Raw genomic sequence first — 26123 nt, forward strand, 5'->3', positions numbered from 1 at the left:
TTGTGAATGGCTCCTGTTCTGGTACTGCTTCTGCTACTAGCTGTGAGAATTCTAGTCACACTTGTAACACGTTCTCCTGCTTACACTTTTACCAATGCCTCAGGTAGATACATGCCCTTGGTGATCTCTTGTTTCAGAATGATAGTCTCTCTCCTTTTGTTCACTTCTATTCTTATTTGGCACACCTGTTCCTCTCAAGGCCCTATTGTTAGTCTTGTTCTGCCTACCTTGTGTCTCTTGCTCTTCTCCAGCAATCACCATTCCCTGGCCCTGTTGTAGGTTGACTGTTTGTATTCTGTCTCTACTTGCCCTCAAATTTATATGTGTTATGCACTTTGTGCTAAGCCTGTTTCTAAAGAGCCTTCTTTTTGTTGTAAATGTACTGTGGAGCTCACCTTGTGCTCTGTTGTCATTTCTCTATGAGCTTTCCACTCCTTGTCTGAACCTATACCAAAGGAACCTTCTCTTTCCTGTATCTGTGTAACAGAATTAGCAATTCCCTGAATTCTAATACCTAACTGCACTGCATGCAGCTGACGCTTTTCCTCCCATTTTAATTTCAATCCATTCCATGTGGATTCACAAGCATCCAGTGGTATAATTGATTATGACTCAATTTTCCTGAAAGAAGTCTGTCTACCAGCCTTACAAATGGAACATTCACATCTTTACTGATTATATTGGAAAATGCCTTACTTGCTTTCTACTTCCTGTTTGTAATCTGAGTGTTATATAGTTCCCTCTGTCCTTGCAACCACATTAACAATTCTGAAAATCCTAATAGCCTCAGCCAGATTATACCTTCTGCTGCCTATGAAGCTACTTCTCTGAACTATGCTTATTTGGGCCCCACTATCCACAGGAAATGTCAATTGATTTGCTATGACTTCTTGGCACTCCAGTTCTATAAATTCATTTCTGTTTCCCCACGTGACTGTTAATATATTTGTGGACAGGGGATAAGGTGACTGTTTTCTTACATCCTTGCATAGTTTCCCTGCCCTTTACTTTTTGCTGTGCTTATTGCACCTGATAAGTGTTCTCCAAGCGGTCTGTTGCATAGTGATCAATTTGTTTGCATTTAAAACATGTCATGGACTTCACATTTACTCATGGGCCACTGTGACTTGGCCTGTTATGCTTCTAACACCTTACCACTTGCAATCTGTCTGTTTTCCTATCATTTCCTGATACAACTGGCCTTGCCATGCTTATTTTTTTATCTGTACAACAATCTCGTGCTGTGTCACCTGGCTTCCCACAAGTAAAATGCTTTGTTGCTTTCTTTTCACTTTGCAGCACCAAATCACCACCTTGAGTGCTCATCTTCTCTCTGGCTAATGCTATCATCCTCTCTTCCAACAGAGCAGCTTTATAACCTCTGCTAACATGAATTGTTGTTATGTTGAATTTTGAAATGTGTTTTCCTAAGAAACTTGTCAAAACAAACACATTTGGGCATACACATGCTAACTCCTGGATCACAACAGGTATTAGAAATTCCTCCAGGACCATGAAAATGCTTAACTATAGACTGAAAAGTTGGACTGACCCCAAGTTTAAAGAATGTGTAACAAATTACAAAAAAATATATAGAAAAGTAATTACAAAAGCAAAATTACTAAGCAATGATAAATTAATAAGAAAATCAGGCAATAAATCAAAAACTATTTGGGAAATTGTGAAAAGGGAAACAGGTAAGGGCCTCAAGGATCAGGAAACAGTACTAAAAAATAGTGGAAATATTGAATTAAAAGATGAAACTCTGGCAAATTACATTAATAATTACTTTTTAAGTGTACCAGTGTCATTAAGTAAAAACTTTACCAAACATGAGAAATTAACAGCCCCAAAAGTAGACAGTAGTATGTTGTTAACTCCCACAAATGATAATGAAATATTAAAGGTGATAAAGAGTCTAAAATCAAAAATGTCTGCAGGTGTAGATGAGGTGCCTGTGTCAATAATAAAAAAAGTTGCCAAACAAATTATAAAGCCCCTGGTACATATTGCCAATTTGTCTTTCAGTGAAGGTGTTTTTCCTGAGAGGTTGGAAATCTCTAAGGTTAGACCTCTGTTTAAAAAAGGAGATCCATACAAGGTAGAAAATTATAGACCAATATCCCTTCTCCAATCATTTTCAAAAATTCTAGAGAAATTAATGAAAACCAGACTCATAAATTACTTAGATGCTCACAAACTTCTAAACTGCAATCAACATGGCTTTCGCTCGGGCCACAGCACAGAATCAGCTATCCATGCCTATACCAAAGAGATTGTCAGGAGTCTCGACACTAAAAAATGTGTAGTAGGAATTAACTTAGATTTATCTAAAGCTTTTGATACAGTAAACCACAAAATTCTGTTAAACAAGATGGAGGCAATAGGTGTAAGGGGAGTTGTGAAGCAGTGGTTTGAATCTTACCTTCAAGATAGAACTCAGGTAGTAGAAGTCATCGCAGAACATAAAAATCAGAAAATCAAGTGGGTCTCAGATGCAAAGAAATTGGAAATAGATGTCCCACAGGGCAGTGTTCTTGGTCCCTTATTATTCTTGCTTTATATAAATGACATAAAAAATCCTAATATTTCTACCAAAATAATGTTGTTCGCAGATGACACTAGCATAATTATAAGTGATGATAAAAAATCATTAACTACCACAACTGATATAGTCCTGAAATATATTCAACATTGGTTTAATGCTAATGAGTTAACACTTAATCTAAGTAAAACAAATTATATACAGTATGGCAAAGCAACTCAAGATATGGACCTCCAGTTAAAACTAATGGATAAGAAGATAGAGAGTGTACAATCCACAAAGTTTTTGGGCATGCACATTGATCAAAACTTAAGCTGGAAAGACCATCTCAAGTACTTATCCCAAAGGCTCAATTCGGCATGTTTTGCATTGAGGATATTATCTAGAGTATGCAGCACAGACTGTACTAGACTAGTGTATTTTGCTTACTTTCAGTCCATCGTGTCTTATGGCATAGTGTTCTGGGGTAAAACTAAATCAAGCTTAACAGATATCTTCAAATTTCAGAAATGAGCTATACGAATCATAACACATAACTCTCCAAGAACTCATTGTAGGCCCCTTTTCAAAGAACTGCAAATACTCACAATACCATGACTGTATATTTATAAAAGCATTCTGTGTACAAGAGCACATATGAAAAATCTACGTACAAATGAGGACTGCCATAATTATAATACTAGAACTTGTAAGAATTTGTATGTAGAAAGGGTAAGGACAACACAAACCCAAAAGCATGTAAGTTATTTTGGAATAAAAGTCTACAATGCTCTGCCAGTGTACATGAAGGCAATAATAGATGAAGTAAAATTTAAGACTGAGCTTAAAAATTACCTTTTAAGCAAAACTTTCTATGACGTAGATGAGTACTTTGATTGTGTGTAAATTTATTGCCAAAAATTTTAATTTATATGTCTAAATTTGTACTTTTAAAAAATGCCTTGAAAGTGATATTCCATTATTATGTCTGTAGTACTTGTACTAGTATGATAACTTTGTTGTGACAATTCCTACATCATGTGATTGATATACAGGAAGATAATAAAATGAAATGAAACATCCACACACTATGGTCTTTATTCTAACATTGTAAACCCCTTCGATGAACACTGCTCTGTTTAACTTCCAGATGAGTGCAAGGCTGCCTTGAAGCTTCAGCACTTGCAAAGTATCTCTGATAGCTTCTCTGAAGTGATTCTGCGTTGCATCCAGGTGCAAGAATTAGTAAATATAACATCCTCAGCAGTGCCTTTCTTGACAATGCCTTTCTTGACAATGTTATGGAAGCCATAAATAATAATATGATCATGTCCTAACCTAACCACAACCTTATGATGTGCAATGTATCCAAAAAATGGCAATCAACAATCTATAGCAAAACTAAAATCACAGTTGCTTTGTTCACAGTGTTTAAGGCTAACCTCAATGAGAAAACTAAAGACTGAAATATTTCATACTATGTTTGTTTGCGTAGTCATCTTCTGCACAAAAATTTTGGGTTTAACTGTAAAAGCAAACTTAATTTTTTCCTGCCGCTGGTTACCTGAAACCATTCTAACGCTAGCTACACAGGATGCTGCATTACCAACCAATGAGCAGTCCTGGTTACCACTTGCTTGCAGGTTGTAAACGACATATGTAGATTCCAGACAATAAAAGAATGGTAAGGAAGGGAAATAAGAGCAAATAAAAAGGTCAGTATGATGATGAAAATGTTGTGGCAAAGTACTAGAAATAAAAAAAAAATACATTTAGGGTAAACCAATTAACTGAATAAAAATGATAAAGTCTTTTGATTAAATTTTAAAAAATAAAAACTTTTTCTGCATTAATCAAGACTTGAATCTTTAATGTTTGACATGCCAGGCTAATATGCCAGCTACTACACTATTCCATTACATTGCAAAGTGCTGTTGTAATTATCACTGCAGTGTCCCAGCCACAAAGAGAAATTGACAGCCTTCAAAAATTTGGCTTCACACAATGTTGTGCAAAGGTTACTTAATGCAGGCCGATCTCTATAAATGACTCTGAATTGCATCTTGTGAAGAAGGATCCAGTAGTGTTTGGTTAGTGCTGTGTGGTGTGGTCATCATGTATCATGAAATAAGAAATAAAAGGGCAAGACCCAAGATTTGGGACCAAAACACATCAAGAAAGAAAGCTGGACAAGGAATTGGAAGTAAACTAATTGTTGTGACAGTTCAGCAATGGTGACAGGTTCGGGGGCGACGTTGAGTGCTCTGATTGGAAGAAACTAGCTATATTGAGTGAAGTGTCAATAATCAAGTAATTTTAGTCAGACTATAGTATGGCACGTATGCCTCACCAATTAGCACTTATTTCTCTGACTAACAACTTCACAAATGCAGAGCCAACTGCTTTAATTTTATAATTTTAACAAAGTATCAAGCTGCTTTGGATTTATGAAGTCAAATGCTAATTGCAGTCACTGAAGAAGTCATTCAGAGTATTCTTAGCACTAGAACTTGCTATTAATTTGAGTGCTTCTGACAAACTAATAAACTGCCAATTGAGTGACTTGTGCATCAGTGCCATCAAATGAAACACTATTAGCATCACGTGACATGCCTGCTAGGCTATTCTACTCACTGTGACAATTCCTACTGCTGCCATTGTTGCTGCCAGGTGCTGCTGCTGGTGCTGTTGCTACTGATAAGTGCTGTCCACTGCCTTGCACCACTGTCTGTGATCTCATAAAATTGATAACCCACCTCAGTGGGCTAGCTGTGACCTCACATTGTCTGCTATCTGCCATTGCTGCTGCACTGCACCTGGCCACTCTCCAGAATAACTACCCTGACCCAGGCACTGTTTGTCTGTAGTTGCTGGTTCTGGCTTCTTCTTTCTTCTCCTGGTGATGTCCTTTTCCTTGGTATTGGTAAGGGCCCATCATTTATCCAGAGAGGATGATAATATTGCTCTTTTGCTCATCCAACTCTGTTGCTGGGCTGCATACTAACTGATCAAGCAATGCAAGGGGTTCTCAAAGCCATTCTGTCTTCTTTTTTAATGCTGGGCTGAGAAGGTTCTGTATTCCAAAGAAGGATGACCTATTTCAACAATCTGTTGCACAGCAACAACTGCACCCTAATCAATGACCAACACAATGGGCACCATAAAATATTTACCTATGTCGCATTCAGTGAGTGGACTAGATAGTTAATGATATAGATACTGAGGAAGATTCGTTCAGTGATGTCTAACTGAATGTTTTGAAGGAATTATGGAACTCAGTTGAGAAACGTATAAACAAAATGCAAGATTTGTAGAACAACAATCTTTAAGACTCATCTGACTAAAAATGAATGAATGAAAGTACACTATTCCTGACTGTAGTATTCCCCTGGAGGAAGGTACATGGCTAAATAATGATGCAAGCAGAGCCAGAGCCCGCGCCTGACTTATATGGACATCCCTCTTGGGCAGAGGCCACTGGCTATTGTGCAGTGTGTTACTGCTATATAGTCTTGCAGTGGCTACATCCTTCTGCTCAGATGCCCCAAGTGGCATCACCTCACATGAGCCTGCATGTGACCGTAGATGGTCAACTCAATGATCTGCCATGCCCATCAGTAGCAGGACTTGAATTCAACGTAATCATCTGGTCATGCCTAAGCCAATACTTTTCCTGCAGTGTAGCCTTTGTATTCTCAAGAAAAAGCATTCAGTCTGACTTCTGCTGCTTGACTTTTGGGAGTTGCATTGTCCATATATGCAACAGGTGCGGCATGAAGAGACTGGGCTGCAGCTCTGAGTGAACTGGCATGATGTGGTTGTTGCGCACTATAAGGATGTATTCACTGCTGCTCTATTGTATATTGCTGTTGATATAAAGAAAAATCCATTCTTTGGCAGATTTTTATTCTGCATGAAAAACAAGTATGTTTCATTAATAGCTAATAGGAAATTAAAAAACAAAGCTCTCACAAAAAATATCTTGGTGGTTGAACTGATGAGAAGCAACAAAATGACTACAAACTTAAGGATACTGAGTTCCTACATAATATAAATGAAAAGTAGATTTCAAGGTTACCAAAAATTTATTTTCATTAAAAATTTATTATACAATAAAAAACAGCTGCTGGAAAATATTATATTTCTGTCAGTAACAGAAAAAAAGTTTTACATATCATGGTAGCTATGTGTCTGTTTTGTTCAGTATATAGTAGGATCATGCACATCAATTTTTTGGGCATTTGCAGATTCCTGAAGATAGAATTAAGTATTGAAGGCAAATAAACTACATAATGTAATTTTATAATAACTTATTAAAATACTGCAAATAATATATTTCAGTCCATTGAATCATAGTGGTTGCTTATGGAGCTGCCACTACTGTCTTCATTATCAGACTCTAGCTGGTCTTCAGGCCACCTCATTCCATACTCCGCTTGTGTGCTGAAACAAATGGTACAGACATTAATATCATCATTTATCTATCTCTATTTTGATGTTACATAAATGGCTTTTGTAATGCCACAATGCACCAACACTCAGTTACAAAATTTTTTGTCCAATTTTGTAGACTATACAGTGACAGATGCAAATGATGAGATGTAGTAGTAAGAAATTATGCTCAAGTTCAGTGGGAGCAGATTTCAAATCCCACCACATCTCAAGTTTTCCTAAATCACTTCATGTGATTGCTGGGATGGTTCCTTCAGAAAGACTGCATCAAATTTCCTACCATATTCATGTCTACATGACATAATCCACCATCTCTAATACTCTTGCCATTAACAGGGCAATTTGATCGTCAATGTTGCTTGGGTACCTCACCATGCAGCTGGAACATGAAAAGTTCCGCTACACATACCCACTCTAGAGATAATTTGACACTTCAGTTTAGCAGAGAAGTGTCACGGCCTAACTTCATTCTATTTTTGCCTCTGGAATATATTATCAGTATGTATGTTTACTGTGAGATGTTGCAAAAATTGCATCAGACTGTTTAACATGAGCTGTGAGATTGGAACTCTCATTTTCACTAAAATTCCCAGCTACATCTCACTCACCATGCAACAATATTATGAAAAGGATAGATTGTTGCTCATTGTGAAGATGACACACTGACTTTCAGACAGGTACAATGAAAAGACTGTTCCTCATTAAGCTTTCAGCTAAAGCTGTCTTTAGAAAGGAAACACACATATTCACACAAGCAATCACACATCATGTACAAATGACTCCTATCTTCAACTGCATCAAGAACAGGAGTGGATTCAGTGTGGGTCACTATGTATTATGTTCCTTTGGTCTAAATTTACTTGTATTCATGTGACATAGGTTATCAATGCAACCTTTTACTTTCTGTTGTTAATATAAGATTATAGCCATGCAAAGAGATGTCATTAATGCCATAATAAATTAGTTTGCCTGGTACAAGTTTGTTGCTCACACAATGAAATGCTTTGATGATGCCATAGAATATACCAACAAAACAATTTTTCTTCTTTAGCTCTACCAAGCCTAAATTGTGAAGTTTGAATCACTGTTTCTATTGATGATCTTTTATAAAATGTAATCTGAGAGGGAATTAACAAATTCTGTTCAGAAAAAAATAATTGGCAATATGTCTTAGGCCACAATCTCAAAAACTTCAGAAATGGCTATAGGAAATTAAACGGGGTATAATTAGAGGTGAATTTTTCTGTCCAGTTTTCTAGATTAATTAGATAGTTAGTTTCATGTTCCATGCATCAATTAGTTAGATAAATCATAATTATGTGAAAGAACTCATATTACATCCGTATCAAAAATTTATTTGTAAATTGGCTACATGCTGAACATTTATAACTTTTTTTTAAACATACAAATGTGAATCAGTAAGTCTTCTATGAAATACAAGAAACTGTCAAGGAGAAACTTTGCTTTCAAATTTTACTTTCCTGTCTGTCAGATATTTTATGTCCCCAGGTAAGTGATGGGTGTTACTACAGAAAGTTTATGTCTCTCAGGAAGTGTGACCAGATTCACTGACTGATTACAGAGATAGCTTCAGGAGAGACCTATCAAGTCAGCACAAGTTTTAATAACAACTAATGTCATCATGTTACATTACAAATGTTCTAGAGAAGCTTGGTATCATGTTATTTAAGTGTGGTCACCCAACTGTATTTTTACCATGTATGACCAAATGGTTTTGTACTGTACACTTGGAAATGGCTTAACAGCTGAAACTGCACAGTAGAGAAGAATACAAAATAAAAGCATATTTTAACCTAAGTAACAGGGCAGTGGGTTACTGTCGTTCAAATAATTAGCTTTTGCTGTGGATTCCATTGTAACTAAAACTTCTCTGGTACTTGAGTGTGCTGAAGTGAGAAAAAGCTGTAGGGGAAGACAGGTACCGGAATAACAAATAAAGAAAGACATCAGGGATAAGTGTGAAGGACTGGTATGAGATGAAGAGGTAGTCACAGGAGAGGTGGTCATGATGGGTTGCAAGAGCAGCTGTTTCAGCTGTGTAACTATATTTACTTTACTACTCTGTGTTTCAGAAGAATTTACCCTAAGGAAAGACCTAAGCAACACATTTCAAATCACTGGAATAGTATGGATACTGCTTTAGTTGGACTTGATGCATCTTGTAATTAACTGCGCCTCTTACCAGAAACATTAAGATGTAATACCTGCCATATACGTTTTGGCCAGGTGAGCTATACCCAAGGCACTGAAGCTATTGCAAAGGTCTGTACTGAAGCTGTAAGACTTGCAACATCCTCTATATCTTCTCACTCATTTTAGAAGCAACCTATAATCCAGTATTCTAACATTGGCTAATATTTGGGACAGTGGTGGTTGAAGTCCTATTTGATCATCAAGATTTAGGTTTTTTATAATTTCCCTAAATCTCTTAATAAGATGAATGATGGGATGGTTCCCTTGGAAGAACGTGGCTAATTTCCTTCCTCAGTGTTGACTTGTGCTCCATCTGTACTGACCTCATTGTTGACAGTATGTTAAACACTGCTTCACTCAACTTGCAGAATGGCTAAACCACCTCAAAGTTTCAGTATTAGATATTGTTTTTCCTGTACTGTGTAGCGGTAGTGATGGTCTCTGTGTCTCCTCACACAGATTGTAATACAATGTTGCACATGAAAACAATGCTAACATTCCCCTAACTGATTTCCATTTCTAATGATTTAGCAACAGTTTGCACATTTTTCCATTTTGACACTGATGTTTGCACTGCTTTTACTGTTGATGCTGGAAAGCCTATTTCCATGGATGCTAGTGTGATCACCCTTTATTCTAAAAAAACTTCTTGCTTGTAATCTAGGGCAATAGGATCCTATTCTTTGCTAGGTTTGTCAAACAGTTCACTTAACTGAGAAACTGGCTTGGCCTTTCCTTTTCTGTTTAGGTGCAGACCGTAGCATGTGTGATCTTTATGATTCATTTCACTAAGGTCTACCAATTGTATGTAGTTGAATTTGCCACACAATTTTTTTAGCTCAGAATTGCAAAATTTCACTGGTTACCCCAAAGTATAATGCCATATGTCATAAGTGAAGACTTTTATAAATGAAAATCATTTATTGACGGTAGCATTGCATAATTTATATGTAGCTTTCAAGTTTAAATATTTGATGTAGTAAAATTTAAATTAAAAGAGGAAATTAAAATTATTTACAAAAGATAGTGTCTACATCTGTAAGTCAATACTTCAACAGAAGAGCTGATTAATAAATATTGTTTCAGTTATGAAAATGTTAACTGCTTTAGAAATGGAGATCAGTTTAGTTTGCAATCAGTTCACAATCAAGATACATTGCTATAATTTGTTAGATTATAGATAAGTAATAATTTTGAGAATACTAAAGTAGCACAAAACTATTAATCATCACAATCCAAACTGGTGAGTTCACATCAACAACCTATGTTAAAGACTGAATTCAGCAGCATTTGCTATTCACTCAGTTTCATCTGTTTGTGACTTGGAAATGATTAAAGCTGCATACCTAGGATATTTCCATTCACTTATGACATATGGCATCATATGTTGGGGGTAACAAGTGAAACTGTACAATTCTGAGATAAAAAAATTGTGTGACAAATTCAACTACATACAGTTGGTAGACCTTAGTGAAATGAATCGTAAAGATCACACAAGCCACAGCTTGCACCTAAACAGAAAAGGAAAGGCCAAGCCAGTTTCTCAGTTAAGTGAACTGTTCGACAAACCTAGCAAAGAATAGGATCCTATTGCCCTAGATTACAAGCAAGAAGTTTTTTTTAGAATAAGGGGTGATCACATTAGTATCCGGGGAAATAGTATTTCCAGCATCAACAGCAAAAGCAGTGCAAACATCAGGAGCAGATCTTCTGACAGCAGCAGCACCAACACCTGGATCCATGTCAAGCACCAAGAACAGGACACAAAACCAATATAGCAAGTGGAGCAATAGATTCAAAGAAATCCAATTTAAAAATACTGCATCAAACTATTCAATATGCATCCAACAAATCAGAAGAATCAGAAGTGTTATTAGCTGCTGCAGTGCCCAACATTTTCATAATGACAGCATGGTTTAAAGGAGAAGGAATTAAAGATCTTCATTCTAATCGGATATAAAATGTAGCATATTACTGCAGAACTGTTCATAAAGGGGGGGGGGGGGGAGTAACACTATATATAGACAGCAAAGCAGGGGATTGCACTCCACAGAAGATCACAAACTGTACAGAATTTTGCTTTGAATCAGCAGCAGTACAAATAAAGTTCATAGTGGGAGTGGGGATGGGTGTGGGGGGATGCATTGTGTTAGGAATATACCAGTCATCTATCTCATGCATTGAAAAACTTTTACTAGAAATTGATGTGCTACTGCATAAATTAACAAGCAATACACTTATGTAATAATAGCTGGTGACTTAAATACAGACATGCTTAAAGTTGGTGGCTACACAAGAAGTCTCAAGTTTCATGTAAAAAATCCAACGAGACGTACAGAAACATCTAGCACATTAATAGACCATGTTCTGTCAAATATACCAACGGACAGACAAAAAGTTCAGGTTGTAAATACTGTTGTTGCAGACCATTTTGGACAAACAACTGAACTGCGAGATCACATAAAAACTGAGGAAAATGTAGTGGCTGAATTTAGATGAACTAACCTTAGAAATCTGAACAGGCTAGAAATTTTTAAAAGTGGGATGATATGTACGAGATGGAATCCAAACTTTTCATGACTTGTGCTGCCATCTGAAAAGTATGAGTAGTAGATCTTTGCACCACTAGGTGGCGAGAGCTGCATATCTGATGAGTCAGTGTGCACAGGCATTTAGTTGGGAGGACGTGTTGTGTGTCCACATTGATTTCTGTAATACTCTGTGTTTGGTGTGTGGTGATTTTAATATGGATCTGTGACCAAAACAGTGCGTGTGTATCAAATTCTGTGCGAATCTCGGGGAAAGGGCCACGGAGACCCTTGCAATTATTCAACAGATGTTTGGGGGACAGAGCATGAGCCATACACATGTGTTTGAGTGGCATGCTCGGTTCAGGGCCAGCCGTACAGATGTCGAAGATGATGCTCACAGTGGAAGGCCTGTTAGCCGCACAATGCCAGACATTGTTGCCAAACTTCAACAATTGGTTCCATTGGATTGAAGTCGAACCATTCAAGACCTTGCAGATGAAGTGGGTATTGGTTATGGGACATGTCAACGAATTTTGACTGATGATTTGGGGATGCATCGTGTCACCGCAAAATTTGTGCCAAGGATCTTGACTGCTGATCAGAAGGCACAGCGGTTGAAGTGTGCACGAATCTTCATCAGACCGCATCTGATGATCCAACCTTCTTGTCATGGGTTATCACCAGAGCTGGATTTACGGTTATGACCCAGAGACAAAGCAACAATCATCTCAGTGGAAGAGCCTGGGCTCTCCAAGACCCAAAAAAGCGAGACCGGTGAAGAGCAAAATGAAGAGTATGATCACCATTTTCTTTGATACCAAGGGAATTGTGCACAACGAATTCATCCCACCCAACCATCCCACATACTACTGTGACTTTTTGTGATGGCTCTGTGAAAACGTGTGGTGGTGATGGCCCGAATTTTGGCATCAAGGGAACTGGCTGCTGCATCATGACAACACACCCTGTCACACGTCCTTGCTCACCAGGACCTTTTTGGCAAAAAACAACACAGCGGCTGTACCCTGTACTCACCAGATCTGGCACCTAGCGACTTCGCGCTATTCCCAAAACTGAAACTCAAGTTGAAAGGCCATTGGTTCGACACTGTAGAGAGGATTCAAAAAGCATTGCTGCCAGTGATAAACACCCTCAAAGAACAGGACTTCCACAAAACATTTGACCAGTGGCAGAAGTGCTGGGACCAGTGCGTACGTGTGGATGGGAACTACTTCAAGGGTGATGGTGACCATTAGTCCAAAGGTAAGGTTTTCAAAAGATGGTAGCACCAGACCTGAAAATTTTGGATAGCACCTTGTACATAGAGGACAGTGTAGTAAAGAGCTGGTAATCCTCCTGTGGTGTACATATGCAGAACTATTAGGCATAAACCAAACAAAAAATGATTCACCACAGAAATTAAAAAAGCGACAGATGACCCAATTGAACTCTTTGAAACATATCAGAAAGGAAAAGGTCAAGTTGGTCATGAGGCTTATAAGTGTAAGAAGAAGGCATACACTAGGATGATAAGAGAAGCAAAGGCCAGCCGCCAAAAATCTGAAATACAATCTTCTTCTAACAACCCTAAAACAGTGTGGAACTATATAAATGAAAACAGAAAAGAATCACAAGCCTTGAAAGATACAAATATAGCATTGAAAAGGAAAGGGAAAGAAGTGAACAATCCAAAACAAGTGTACAATATTTTCAACCAGTACTATATAGCTATAAAGGTGAAACTTCTAAAACAAAACATATATGTAGCGAAAGGAATGGAAAGTCCCAGAAAGGTGGCCGAGAGTTTATACCTCCTCCCTACGGATGAATCAGAATCTCTTAAAAAACTGGAGCACTAAAAAATAAAAATACAGAAGGTCTGGATGGCATCTCAGCAAAAATAGTCAAACAATGTGCTAGAGATCTTGCTAAGCCTCGAGTATTCCTGATAAATTTAGTAACAAAGCAAGGAATATTCCTAAAATGTTTAAAGATGAGTAATGTTGTTCCAGTATTCAAAGGAGGGGATAAAGGAGAGCCTGGAAACTATAGGCCCATAACAATCACACCTGTTCCATCTAAAACAGTAGTGGTGAAAGATAGGTTCATAAACTTCACAGAGAAGCATAACATCTTAAATGAGGCACAATATGAATTTAGAAAGGGAAGATCCACCAAGACTGCTGTGACAAACTTCATAACACACATCAGTGAGGCATTGGACCATCAAAAGAAAGTATCTAATGTATATTAGACCTTTTAAAAGCTTTTGACTGCGTCTACCATAAAACTCTTCTACAAAGACTGGACTGCCATGACATAAGTGGGAAAGCTGCTGAAATAATAAAAACCTTTTTTGAAAACAGGCTATAGTGTTGAAATAAAACATAAAATCTGGAAATACAGAGAGAAATGTCTACTCTGATTTTCAGCATGTAAAATATGGAGTAGCTCAGGGTTCAGTACTAGGACCTCTGCTCTTTATCTTATAATATGCTCACTGCGTAAATGAAAAAGTGATCATGAATGCTGAACTGCACTGATGGGGGTTATCCTTACAACACATTCTCCACTTCCGTAAGTATCCCAGTCTCAAACTATGGTAACATACTATCCCTACATCTTCTACGCAACAGTTTCCACCTCCTCTGACCTATCATCTCCTCCCCATTCTCAGCTCACATCCTGTTTGCTTGCAGCCCTCTGCCAACACATCTGCCCATCTTTCCCCAATCTTCTCGTTTTTTGCTCCTTTTTACCCCGCATCCCTGCCCCACACCCTCCTAATGCTTCACCTGTTGGCATTCTAGTCCCTGCACACTCCACCAGACAGTGTTCGTCTTTCTCCCCACCCATACACTACTATCCCTTCCCTTCCTCTGTCCCTCCAGACTGCTGCTTGCATCCCATGTGATAGTTTCATTTCATTCCAGCCCAAGATGCTGCAGTTTTTTTTTTTTTTTTTTTTTTTTGTGTGTGTGTGACCTTTTAACTGTGCCTGTCTACAACTTGATGTGTCTTCTTTAGCTTCTGTGTGTGTGTGTGTGTGTGTGTGTGTGTGTGAATGCTTTTAACTGTCCCTGTCAACAACTTTATGTGTCTTCTTTATGGTAAGTAGCAATCCATCTTTTCCTTACATTGTTGGTATTCTGGCCTGGAGATCCCATTGCTTGATTTTGTTAGTTCACAGTATATCATTTTCATAGTATTTGTGTCTTTTAGGTAGCTCAGTTTGTGCAGCACATTTAGGTTCAAGCTGAGTTTTCCAAATATATATTCTATGTGCTTATTACAGTTTATATTTTCATCAATTATTATTCCAAGGTATTTTGTGTATTTGGAGTTCTCTACTATGTACTCATCTATACCAGTGGTGATATCTTCATTGTGTTGGTTTTTCAGTTTTAAATTTAGATGAAGTGTTTTAATATTGTTGCTACGCAAATTTCATTCAGTAAATCTTTATATAGCAGTATTTACTTCTAAGTTGACTATTATTTCCAGATTTTCTGTGTCTTTATTCTTGAACATTGCATATGTGTCATCTGGATAAGTTACAAAATTACCATAACTGATAATGTGTAGGATGTGTTTTGCATATAAAGTAAAAAGTAATAGGACAAGAGTGGAAACTTGTGGGACAGTGACATGTAGAATTATCACTTCATATCTTATTTTCTATTCTGTCATTTTTGTAATTTCTTTATATTGGCCACTGTTTTCCAGGTATGATATGATCCAGTCTCTTGCATGGCCGCTTATACTACATACTCCTAATATTTCTACTGAAGTTTTGTGGTCTACACAGTCAATGCCTATGTTGGATCCATCAAGACTGTTGAGTTCTATGCCAGCATTTATGGTGCATTTATCTTTCTTGAAGCCAAACTGGTTATTGTTCATTAATTCATATTTCATCAGAAATGCAATGAGTTGTTGTGCAAAAGCTCATGCAGATATTTTTGAAGACTGGTAGAGGAGCTATGGGTCTATAATTTTGTGGTTTGTATTCATTTTCCATTTTAGTATTGGTTTTATCAATATTGTCTTTGAGCAGTTTGGAAAAATTCCTTCCAGGAATGATGTGTTGATTAGTTGCTTAAGAGGATTCTTGGGCTCATGAATACAGTATTTAATTTATGTAGATGATATTCCAGCAATTGTGCATGAGTTAATAAGAGTGGAAAGCTAAGTGCACTGTATGTGATAGAGATGAAAGGGGAGCAGAGAAAAATAGTGTGTGTGAAATCTTATGGGACTTGACTACTAAGGTCATCAGTCCCTAGGGAAAAATAGGAAAGTCAGAAAATGGAAGATATAGAACACTTAAAGGGAGTGGAAAGAGGTATAGTTACTGTGAAGAAATGCTGAGACTGAAGAAATTAATGTAAATGTAGGCCAGGTGGATGGCAAGAACAGAGGACATTTTGTAATGCCTTTTACATCAGCATGACTACCACCAAGTTATCAGTTAGGATGAATGGGTGTAGGCAGAGGATGTATGCTGCAACACACAATATCCTGTTGTTCATGATAGTCATGACCTCAGTGCCTGTTTCACTACATGTCCATCTGGATTCTTCCCCCAGACACTAGTTTCTCAGAACTCTGCAGATGGAAACTGGTGTTACAACATGTCTTTGGTTTTGGCTACACATCTGACCTTAATTTATGTTAATTTCATTGTTCTCAGCATTTCTTCACAGTAACTATGCCTTTCATAACTCTCTTTTAACAATGCAACGAAAAGGTAGACTCATCCAGTGCAGTCCTCAACAATCAATCTTTCCTTCTAATCCTGTTCAGTAAGTCTTCCCTGATTTAGGGTCCTGATGCCTTCCCCAAACTCTCCACATTTCCTAAACCTCACCAGTTCTTTCCCTCTACCCCTGTATTTAGTATTTGTCTTTTTCCCCCTTAGTTTTTTGCCTACTGGGGCAAAATAGTAATTGAAGTGCTTTATGATGATATTCAGTTCTGTTATAGTTTGTTTGCTGATCATATAATGTTTATTGGTATGTTCCTGTGGGTTTGATTTTGTACAAATTGAATCTGCGATAGGCCAGCAAGCCTTTTTATCTTGTTCCTAGAAACCAAGACATCCTTCATTATCCATTTTGTTTTTATTGACAAGTTTGGTATTAGTCTTTTTACTGGGCATATTATATTGAGATAGTAAGAAAAGACATTTATAAAATATGTCACTTTATGATGCTATGAAGATTTTTTTCCCAGCATCTTCTTTCCTAAGACTATTACATTTTTGTTCATTTAGGCTTCATTTTTGATACCTTTTCTTTTGGGATGATATGTTTATGCATATTTATTGTGTCATGGTCAGATAACAAAACATCATGTGGGTGAATGCACATGTACTAAGCAAAGTCAGTGATGAGGATCAGATTGATTTTGGTGGAAGCTAGTCAACTCTATGATAAACATCAGCAGCATGGAAGTGAAAAAATATTGGGTAAATTAAAAATGTTGGGTAAATTCAATGTCAAGCAAGGATAAGGAATGATCTATAGACACACAATATGGAGGAAAATCCTATATATGCTAAATAAATGAAAATGGACTGCAGTTGACCAGTTTTACAGCAAACTAAAAACTTCTTGTTACCATAATTATGTTCCTACACAAAGGTATCCATTTAAATCACCTGAGGGCTTCAGAACCATACAAACAGACCAAATTCCAACAGAAGGGAGTCATGAGAAAAATGTTATTGATGTGAGGAGATGCTGATGCAGACTATATCCTAGTTATTTGTAGGATGTAGCCAGAGATGTGCTACAGAAGACTGAATTTACATCACAAAATAATTTTATACAGTAAGGCAAAGGCATCCAGAAGTGAGCCAACAGTGCTAGAAATAGCTTCAAATCTGTACACAAGACTTAAAGAAAAAGGACAAGAACATCAGTGGTAAATGGGCAGATGCACTAGCAATTGTGTTGGGGGCAACAGATGAAATATTAGAAGAAAACTCAAAGACAAAAGAGGACACGGTTCCAAGTGGCATGTGGGAGGACTATGAAAGCCATATGGAAAGTAAGAGACCTGTATATGCAAGACAATCAATGTGAGAACGGAAAGAAAGTATCCAAGAATAGAACAAAGCTAGCAGCTAAGATTTTACATATCAAGAAATGGAATTTGTATTGAACATGATAGAGAAAATAGAGAGAATGAGTAATGAGAATAACAGTTCACAAATGTTACAGAACATAAGATGAAAAATAGGATGGATACAAGAGAGAGGCACAGATCATTAACAACTGGGACAGATGCTCACAACCAAGGAGAAGATACTGGAAAGAGGGTATAAAGCTTTTGAGAGACTGCTGAATGCACAAATAACAGTTTCATGAATTTTGAGCGTAGATAAGAGATGGAAAGTGAGTTTGTAGTCACTGAGAAAGATGTGAGAGAAGTGACTGGAAGAAAGATTATTGAAAGATCCTCAGTTAGGACAGAACAACTGCAAATATGTTGAAGGCAGGAGGGAAAATGCTGCAGGGAGAACTATAGCCTCATTCAGTCAATATGGAGGTGTAACAAAATTTTAGAAGATTGGAAATCATGTGTAATTATCCCAGTGCAGAAGAAGAGTAGCAAAATGAACTGCAAGATTTGCCACACATACTCCTTTCATTAACCTGTTGACTGAACAAGTACTTCCATATTATTTGGAAGGGTTTCACATTGGTAGTGTAATACTTACAATGAAGCAAATGCTGGGGAAACACTGAGAGTATAAAAGAATAATTTAGACAATATTTATAGATTATTACATGGAACATGATAGTGTCAGTAGGCTAAGACTGTATAACATATGAAGGTAAAATAATGTACCAATAAAGTTGGATAGCGTAGTTATCAGAAACATGAGCAGAGGTGAAACACTAGGGACAACCATCAAGGGAGTTTGACATACACACAGACATTTTAGAAGTCGATGCCACTACTGTTTAACACAATAATAGAGAAAGTCATACACTTAGGTACTACTCAGCATCCTATGAATCTTTCACAAGAACTAGAACCAGAAAGCCACATTTGGCTCTGTAAAAGTCTCATAAGTAGCAGGTCACTGTTTTCACAGGAGAAGAAGTGACACCCTGTGCATCATTTAGCCTGGTGTAGTAGTTAGAATCACTAGCTGCAGCATAAAAGTCCAGGTCTGGTTCCAAGCTCATACTAATATTTGTAATTAAATTTTTAATTACAGAAGAAGTCATACTAACAAAATATTTCCACTACACTATGACATTCAAAATACACAGGTCAGTATTGAATAAGGTGAAAAACTTCAAAAGGAACAAAAAAATTCATATCAACATACATCCAGAAATGAATTATGAGTCTGTAATAAAGCAATTACTGTTGGGAAAATATGTTAACATATTACTTGGTGTTAATTTATTATTTAGTTAGTGTATACTTGTCAACATGGATAGCACTGATGAACATCATTATTCTCCATGTTGCAGTTTATGTGACTGCAGATAAACTCAAGCGCAAGGAAATGTTATTCTCTCCAGGAGCCTGAAGAGATGATTTTTGTCTGTTATAAAGCATATGGAAATGGCAGAGAGACCATACAGATTTACAAAGCCACTTTCCCTGATAGACAGTGCCATACAACTCACAAAACCTTCACACCCAATTTTTGGCATTTGTGTGAGCATGAGTCCTTTCAGAGAAATGAACAATCTAAGCAGCCATGGGATGTATGTACACCAGCTCTTGAACAACGGTTTCTACAGGATATAGAGACCAAACACAATACATGCTCCAGATACATATCCTGGTGTCGTGCACCCCTGCATGAAAACTGAAGCTATCCATAATTTGCAACAGGTGCAGTAATAACTGACAGTAAATTTCCCTCCATGAGAAAAGCTTTGTCACTGGTTGCTGCAACACACCACCTTTGTTATTGGATGTCTGTCATCAGTACTCTCATGGATTAAACGACACTTGGTAGAGATGGCATCATAACCCTACACGATCATCATCAATAGGCTACAGAAAAACCACAAGGGCTGGTTGAATCATCTCATCAGCAACAACTTAACACAAAAGTTTTAACAGGGATTGTTGGTAACCCCTTACTCGGACAATTTGTTTTGCTGCACCACCTAATGGACATACACATGAAGAATTCCTATAGAAAATTCTGCCTCTTTTGCTTGATGGGGCTATAACAAGACAAGAAGTAATCTGGTCAATAAAGATGGATTTCCAGCCCATTTCTGTATCACTGTTCATCAACACCTCAACAACATTATACCCAGTCAACGGATAGGACTAGGAGGCCCCTTTGCTTGGCCACTTTGGTCCCCCTTGAACTTTGCTTGTGGGGGCTTCTGGAAAACTGTTGTATATGCTGAACTAGTTGCTGATGTGCAAACACTTGAACAGCATAGTTGTGTAGTCTGTTACACCATTCAGCTACAGCCTGGATCATTCAAAAGAGTGAGGCAATCCATAATACAATGTGAAAACACTTGCTTTGCACCCTATGTTGGACACTTTGCATATTTTTTGTAACATGGGCAAAATCAATATCATGTAATGTGAATTGTAATGTCCCAATTCTAATTCCTTTATTGTACACTCACCATCCATTTCTGGATATTATGTCACTATCAATTTTTTATTCCTTTCTCATCAGGAGAAGAATCACCTCCTGAAGTTTGATCCCTTAAGTAATGTACAGAAATTCCTCCTGTAGGAGTATTCTTCATTTGGGAGGCAGTTCATTTCCACCCACATTTTCACTTTGATGTCTTTGTGTAATAATCTGCTTTCAGTGTTAGGCACTGGACTGCACTAATGACTTTGCTGTCAACTTTGGGACACAATTCTAGTACCCATGTGACAGAATACTTGCCACTTGAATCTATGTAACACATGGTAGCATAAATGATAATTTTTAAAAAGTAATATTCAATTGTCATTTGCAAATTTAGTAATAATTGTCACTGCAATAACATCACACACGAGCATTGCACCCTATGTCGGCCACTTAGAATATGTTTTGTAACATGAGCAGAGGTCAGAGGTGTCTGTTTCGTGTGTGTGTGTGTGTGTGTGTGTGTGTGTGTGTGTGTGTGTACTCTAGTTCAACAAAATACCTGCCACTTGCATTTATGTAACACACACTAACATACAAGATAATTTCAAAAAGTAACTTCAATTGTCATTTGCAAATTTAGTAACAATTGTCATTACAGTATCATCACACACGAGCATTGGCAACAGCTTACTTATCTAATACTATACTAAAGTGCAGTCTTCATTATCTCAATGTATACTTCCTACCTGTCTGGAAGAGAATTGCTGAGGATACTATATATGGCATGACTATCCACAACTTCAACCTCTGTAAGGATTTTGTCCAGTTTACTGACTATGTAACTGACATCATCAACAGACAGACACAGTGGAGGCATAAGTACTAATATGTTGCCATGTTCACCTTCATTGGCTATTATGACAAACTCATCCTTTAACCTGTGGAAAGAAAGAGCATTTTTGTAGTTACTAGCACAAATGTTTACAACATTTATGGCAATAATTTCATTGTCCATTTCATGAAGATTCATTTAAAATACTCATCACCACAGTTTTCTTTCCTTCTATTACACTCAAGTGGACTTTCCTAATCTGTAATTATTTCTTATGGAAGAGTAATTGCATACAGCTGAAAATACTGCATTTATTGAAATTATAATGTTGTCAAGACTCATTATTCTCACAGAATAACAACAGTTATGGTTATGGGATGCAAGAAGTAAGTAGTGCTCAGATTTTGGAACTGCAGGTAGACCATAGCTTGAAGTGAAAAACAATACCTTAAAATTAATGAAGAGGCCTAACTCCTTATGTTTCAGTATGGATGAGTTTTGCTTTAGGGGATTCAAAATGAAGGAAATAGTTTAATCTGTATATTTTCATTAACTAATCAACTTTAGAAACATTTTCTGAGAAAAATCAATTTCCAGGGATAACTTATCAAAATACAGAAGCTTATAATAAGAATTACATCTGGTATTAATACTACATCTTGCAGAGACTTCTTCAAGAAACTTATTATTTTAAGAATTCTTAATTGTTGTAACTAGTACTTCTCTTCTCTCACTTAAAAGCAGACAACAGTACAGAGTTACAACATTACCACAAAAAATTCTTCACAAAGACATTAAGAATATAGACTGAGAACATTAATGAGTCAAATGCATGAGAACACAAGTGTTGAAGTACTTGAATGAGCACACCATGCACCTGCCACCCCACCCTCCGACATTCCTAGTTAGCAAACGTGCTCCCTACCTCCAAGCCACTAACTACCCACTCCCAAACCCTCTTCCTGCCTCCTAACTCTCTCTTTTCCCCCTACCAATCCATCCAACACAATCCCTACACACAATCCCTATGCCCATCCTAGACACACACACACACACACACACACACACACACACACACACACACACACACAGAGAGAGAGAGAGAGAGAGAGAGAGAGAGAGGTGTGTGTGTGTGTGTGTGTGTGTGTGTGTGTGTGTGTGTGTGTGTGGATGAAGCATTATATTAATATGTTGAATGGAATTTTTGAAGAAGAAAAAGAAAAAAGGCTACACTTGGTAGGTAAATATGACTATTTGATATTTGACTACCCTATATTCTGTTAATTGTTTATGAAATGAAAGATGTAAACAGATAAGTAATGAACAGGTAGTTTATGCCATTGAGTTATGGACAACAAATTGTCTACATGTATTCATTATAAAATGTCTGACAAGTAAAGGAGATGAAATTCATGTCAAGCAGATATATTTTTATCATAACAATTTGATAAATACAAATAAGATACTATTGTAAGTGTTAAACCTAATATTAATTTCTTTGGCACATGGTCAGTACCTTTGTGATGGCCCCTAATGCTAAATATCTCCTACATATCCTCCTGACACAATACATTACAGCTTCATAGCTCATATTGTGTAATCCAGTAAAGGGAGAATTACCTGTGCAGTGAACTGTCATACAAAGGTTGATGTCTAACAGTTGCAAACCTCTGTTTATCAACACATTTAACTGACTGTAAGGATGAACAACCACAGAGAGAAAGTCCTGTACTGTGGAACAGGCTGCAATGGCAGGGAACATAGTATACAACAGAATGAATTGTACATGATAAGCCTTGATAATGGAAGATATGTCATCAGAAAAAATAAATCTGCATTGGAGGAATTGGAGTGTGGAATGTTGGAGTCCTAAAATGATAATATACCTACTACTGCAATTATTGCATGGATAACTGATAGCGTATTTTCCTCCATGAGAAATAATTTGTTGCTGGTTGTACCACACCACCAACATTATCGAATTTCTGTTATTGGTACTATTTATTGATGAAACAATATTTGGTGAGCTGGCATTATAGCTCTAAAAAACTGTCATCAGTGGGCTACATATCATCAAAGGTTCACTTTGCAGAGTAAGGAAAGAGAAATGAATAGGTTATATTTAATTACAGTGGTAATTATTGAAGTGTGGTGGCAGAAAGAACAGTGTTATAAAATCAGATTAGGGAATTGCAGTAGTAGATCCAACAGTGAACAAGAAAATAAGAATGAAATTAAAGTAGTATGACTAGCATAGTGAACAGATCATCATGGCTAACACAAACACAAAGACATGAGTTACCACAGTACTATAAGAATATATGACAATTATCTCTACAGCTGATGAAAAGATGGAAAAAACATTTGATGAGGTAAAAAGTTATTGTTGTGTTAAAGGAAACAAAAATTTAATTGCAACAGAGGACAGGAATTCAGTAGTAGGAATAGTAAGAGAACGAAAAATATTAGGAGTACCTGGAATAAGGCAAAGGAATGAAAAATAAGCCTCCTGACGAAATTTTTTAAAGAGAACAATTCAACCATTTCTCATATATGGATTACGAATCATGAGAGAAGGTTTCATATGTGGAAGATACTTGGAGATATCAATCGGCTAAAGACAGCTTGTACAAGAGTTCTAGGAGGAACAGTAAATAATTTAAGAGATTTTAGTATAGATTAATTTGAATAAAACATTGATTGATTTTTATTTGGTCCCATTTGATTACGTTTTGTACAAAGTGTGTACTCGGAATATAGGACAAGTCAATTTAAACGTATTTTCTTGCAATATTTAACCATTTATTACAATTTAATGCATCAAAGTGGCAATACTTATAATAAAGTTGCATACATTTTTCACCCATTTTTTAGGTCCTGAAAATTATTTACGTACTACATTACACTCATATTTACATTTTTTCTCAATATTTGTGTTCTCAAGTTATTTACATGTCATAATATCTACATCTACGTGATTACTCTGCTAGTCACAATAAAGTGCCTGGCAAAGGGTTCAATGAACCACCCTCAAGCTGTTCCTCTACCGTTCCACTATCGAATGAAACGCGGGAAAAAAGAGCACTTAAATTTTTCTGTGCAAGCCCTGATTTCTCTTATTTTATCATGATGATCATTTCTCCCTATGTAGGTGGGTGCCAACAGAATGTTTTCGCAATTGGAGGAGACAACTGGTAATTGAAATTTCATGAGAAGATCCCGTCGCAACAAAAAACGCATTTGTTTTAATGATTGCCACTCCAGTTGATGCATCATGTCTGTGACACTACCTCCCCTACTTCGCGATGATACAAATATTTTCAATTAGTTACAGTACCTCTATAACAGTAGTAGTAGCATTTTTTGTTCATTGATGCATATACTCTTCTACACTGTAAAATTCTTTTTCCATTAAATAATCTTTTACAAGTTTTTGGAATGTCTTTTTGCTCACATTTTCCTGTAAACTCTTTGGAAGGCACTATATGAGTTAGACACCCGAGTGTCAAGGAGCTTTTTCAGCAACTCTCAGTCAGTGTTATATACTTCTTAGTTGGCCTTTATTTCTTGTTTCACATGTGTGAAAGTTTGCATCTCTTTCTAGTACTGCATTTCCTTTTATTAATTATATTATTGTGTTGTAAGTGTGTGGAGAAGGAAATGCCAGTATTTTTAGGCTACTGAAAACAGTTCTGCATGAATTTCTTTGTTCCTTGTTCAAAATGGTCCTAACTGCTTTTTCTTGCAATGCAAATATTCTTTTTGTATTTTTGCTGCTGGAACTTCCCCAAACAGTAATTCCATATTGTAGGTATGGTTCAAATAGAGCATGGTACACTGTATATAGAAGCTCCTTGTTGGCATAATATGCAAGCTGTTTCATAACAAATATTGGAATGCTTACTGTCAACAGTAACCCCCAAAAATTTAATAATGGTAACTTCTTCCAGTCTTGTTTCATCTATGAATATATCTATGTGTTCATCATTTTCTTTATTTATGAAGAACATTGTCTATTTTAGATTTAAAATTAAGTCATTTTGTATAAGCCACTGTATTTATTGATATAAATGCACTTCTTTCCAGTGTTTCAAGATCGTTTTCTACATTCATCAGTGTCACTTCATCTGCATATAGTATTTTTTTTATCTTTCTCACTGACTTCAATATTGTTTACAAATAGGTTGAACAGAAGTGGGCTAAGAACAGATCCTTGAGGCACTCTGTACTTAATATCTCTGATTTCTTAAAGACTGGAACTACTTTGCTTACTTTTAATTTTTATGGGAATACTCATTCTCTAAATGAGCAGTTGGCAATATCCAAAAGAGGTTTGATTATTTCTTCATTCACATGTTTTAATAAATAATTTCATACTTCATCATCTCCTGCAGACTTTTTGCGTTTTAATTTCTGTATTATTTTTATGTATTCTTTTTTTGTCTCTGGTTTCAGGAACATTGAGTGGGATGGTTGGCCAAGTGTTTAAGCATGCTTCGACCACTGATGATGTTTTTCCCCTTTTAACTTTTGTACAGCACCTATAAAATTGTTGTTTCATATATTGTTCCATCTGTAACTATGTTGTCATCAGTTCTAATTGACTTAATAGAATTGCTGTTTTTTACACTTTTTTGGCTATATCTTTCATTGTTGATTATATCCAATATTGTTTTACTTTTTTGGTTTGAATTTGTTATGGATCTGTTTATTGAAATGGCTTTGTTTCTCTTATTAATTGCCTGTACGTCTTCTGATACTGTTTATATGCCTCTATATTCCCTATTTGTCTGAGTTTCTTCATTACAATCCTGAGTTCAATTATTTCTTTTGTAATCCATTTCTTACTGTGACCCTGCTTTTTCTGATAGGCTACTTTGGGGAAGACCACATGAAAGTGATGCACTAGTATGTTAAGAAATGCATCATACTTTTCATTTGTACCTTGTGCTTGCATTGTTTTGGTCCATTCTTCTTTCCTCA

General features: G+C 36.7%; 1 protein-coding gene across 2 annotated transcripts in view; it reads right to left on the reverse strand.

The window, feature by feature from the left end:
• Positions 1-6590: 6590 nt before the first annotated feature.
• LOC124612563 (5-phosphohydroxy-L-lysine phospho-lyase-like) overlaps positions 6591-26123 on the reverse strand; it is a 294771-nt gene continuing 275238 nt past the window's right edge. Inside the window, exons 10-11 of one of the 2 annotated variants that reach the window (XM_047140842.1) lie at positions 21055-21246; positions 6591-6967 (exon numbers count right to left, since the gene is read on the reverse strand). In XM_047140842.1, the coding sequence (XP_046996798.1) occupies positions 6862-6967; positions 21055-21246 (298 nt within the window). In that variant the 3' untranslated portion in view covers positions 6591-6861. Of the gene's footprint in view, positions 6968-21054; positions 21247-26123 lie in introns of those variants that run through there. The other variant, XM_047140852.1, reaches the window with a different exon arrangement.

Source organism: Schistocerca americana, chromosome 1, assembly GCF_021461395.2.
Source record: "Schistocerca americana isolate TAMUIC-IGC-003095 chromosome 1, iqSchAmer2.1, whole genome shotgun sequence".
In the NCBI taxonomy this organism is placed as follows: Eukaryota; Metazoa; Arthropoda; class Insecta; order Orthoptera; family Acrididae; genus Schistocerca; species Schistocerca americana.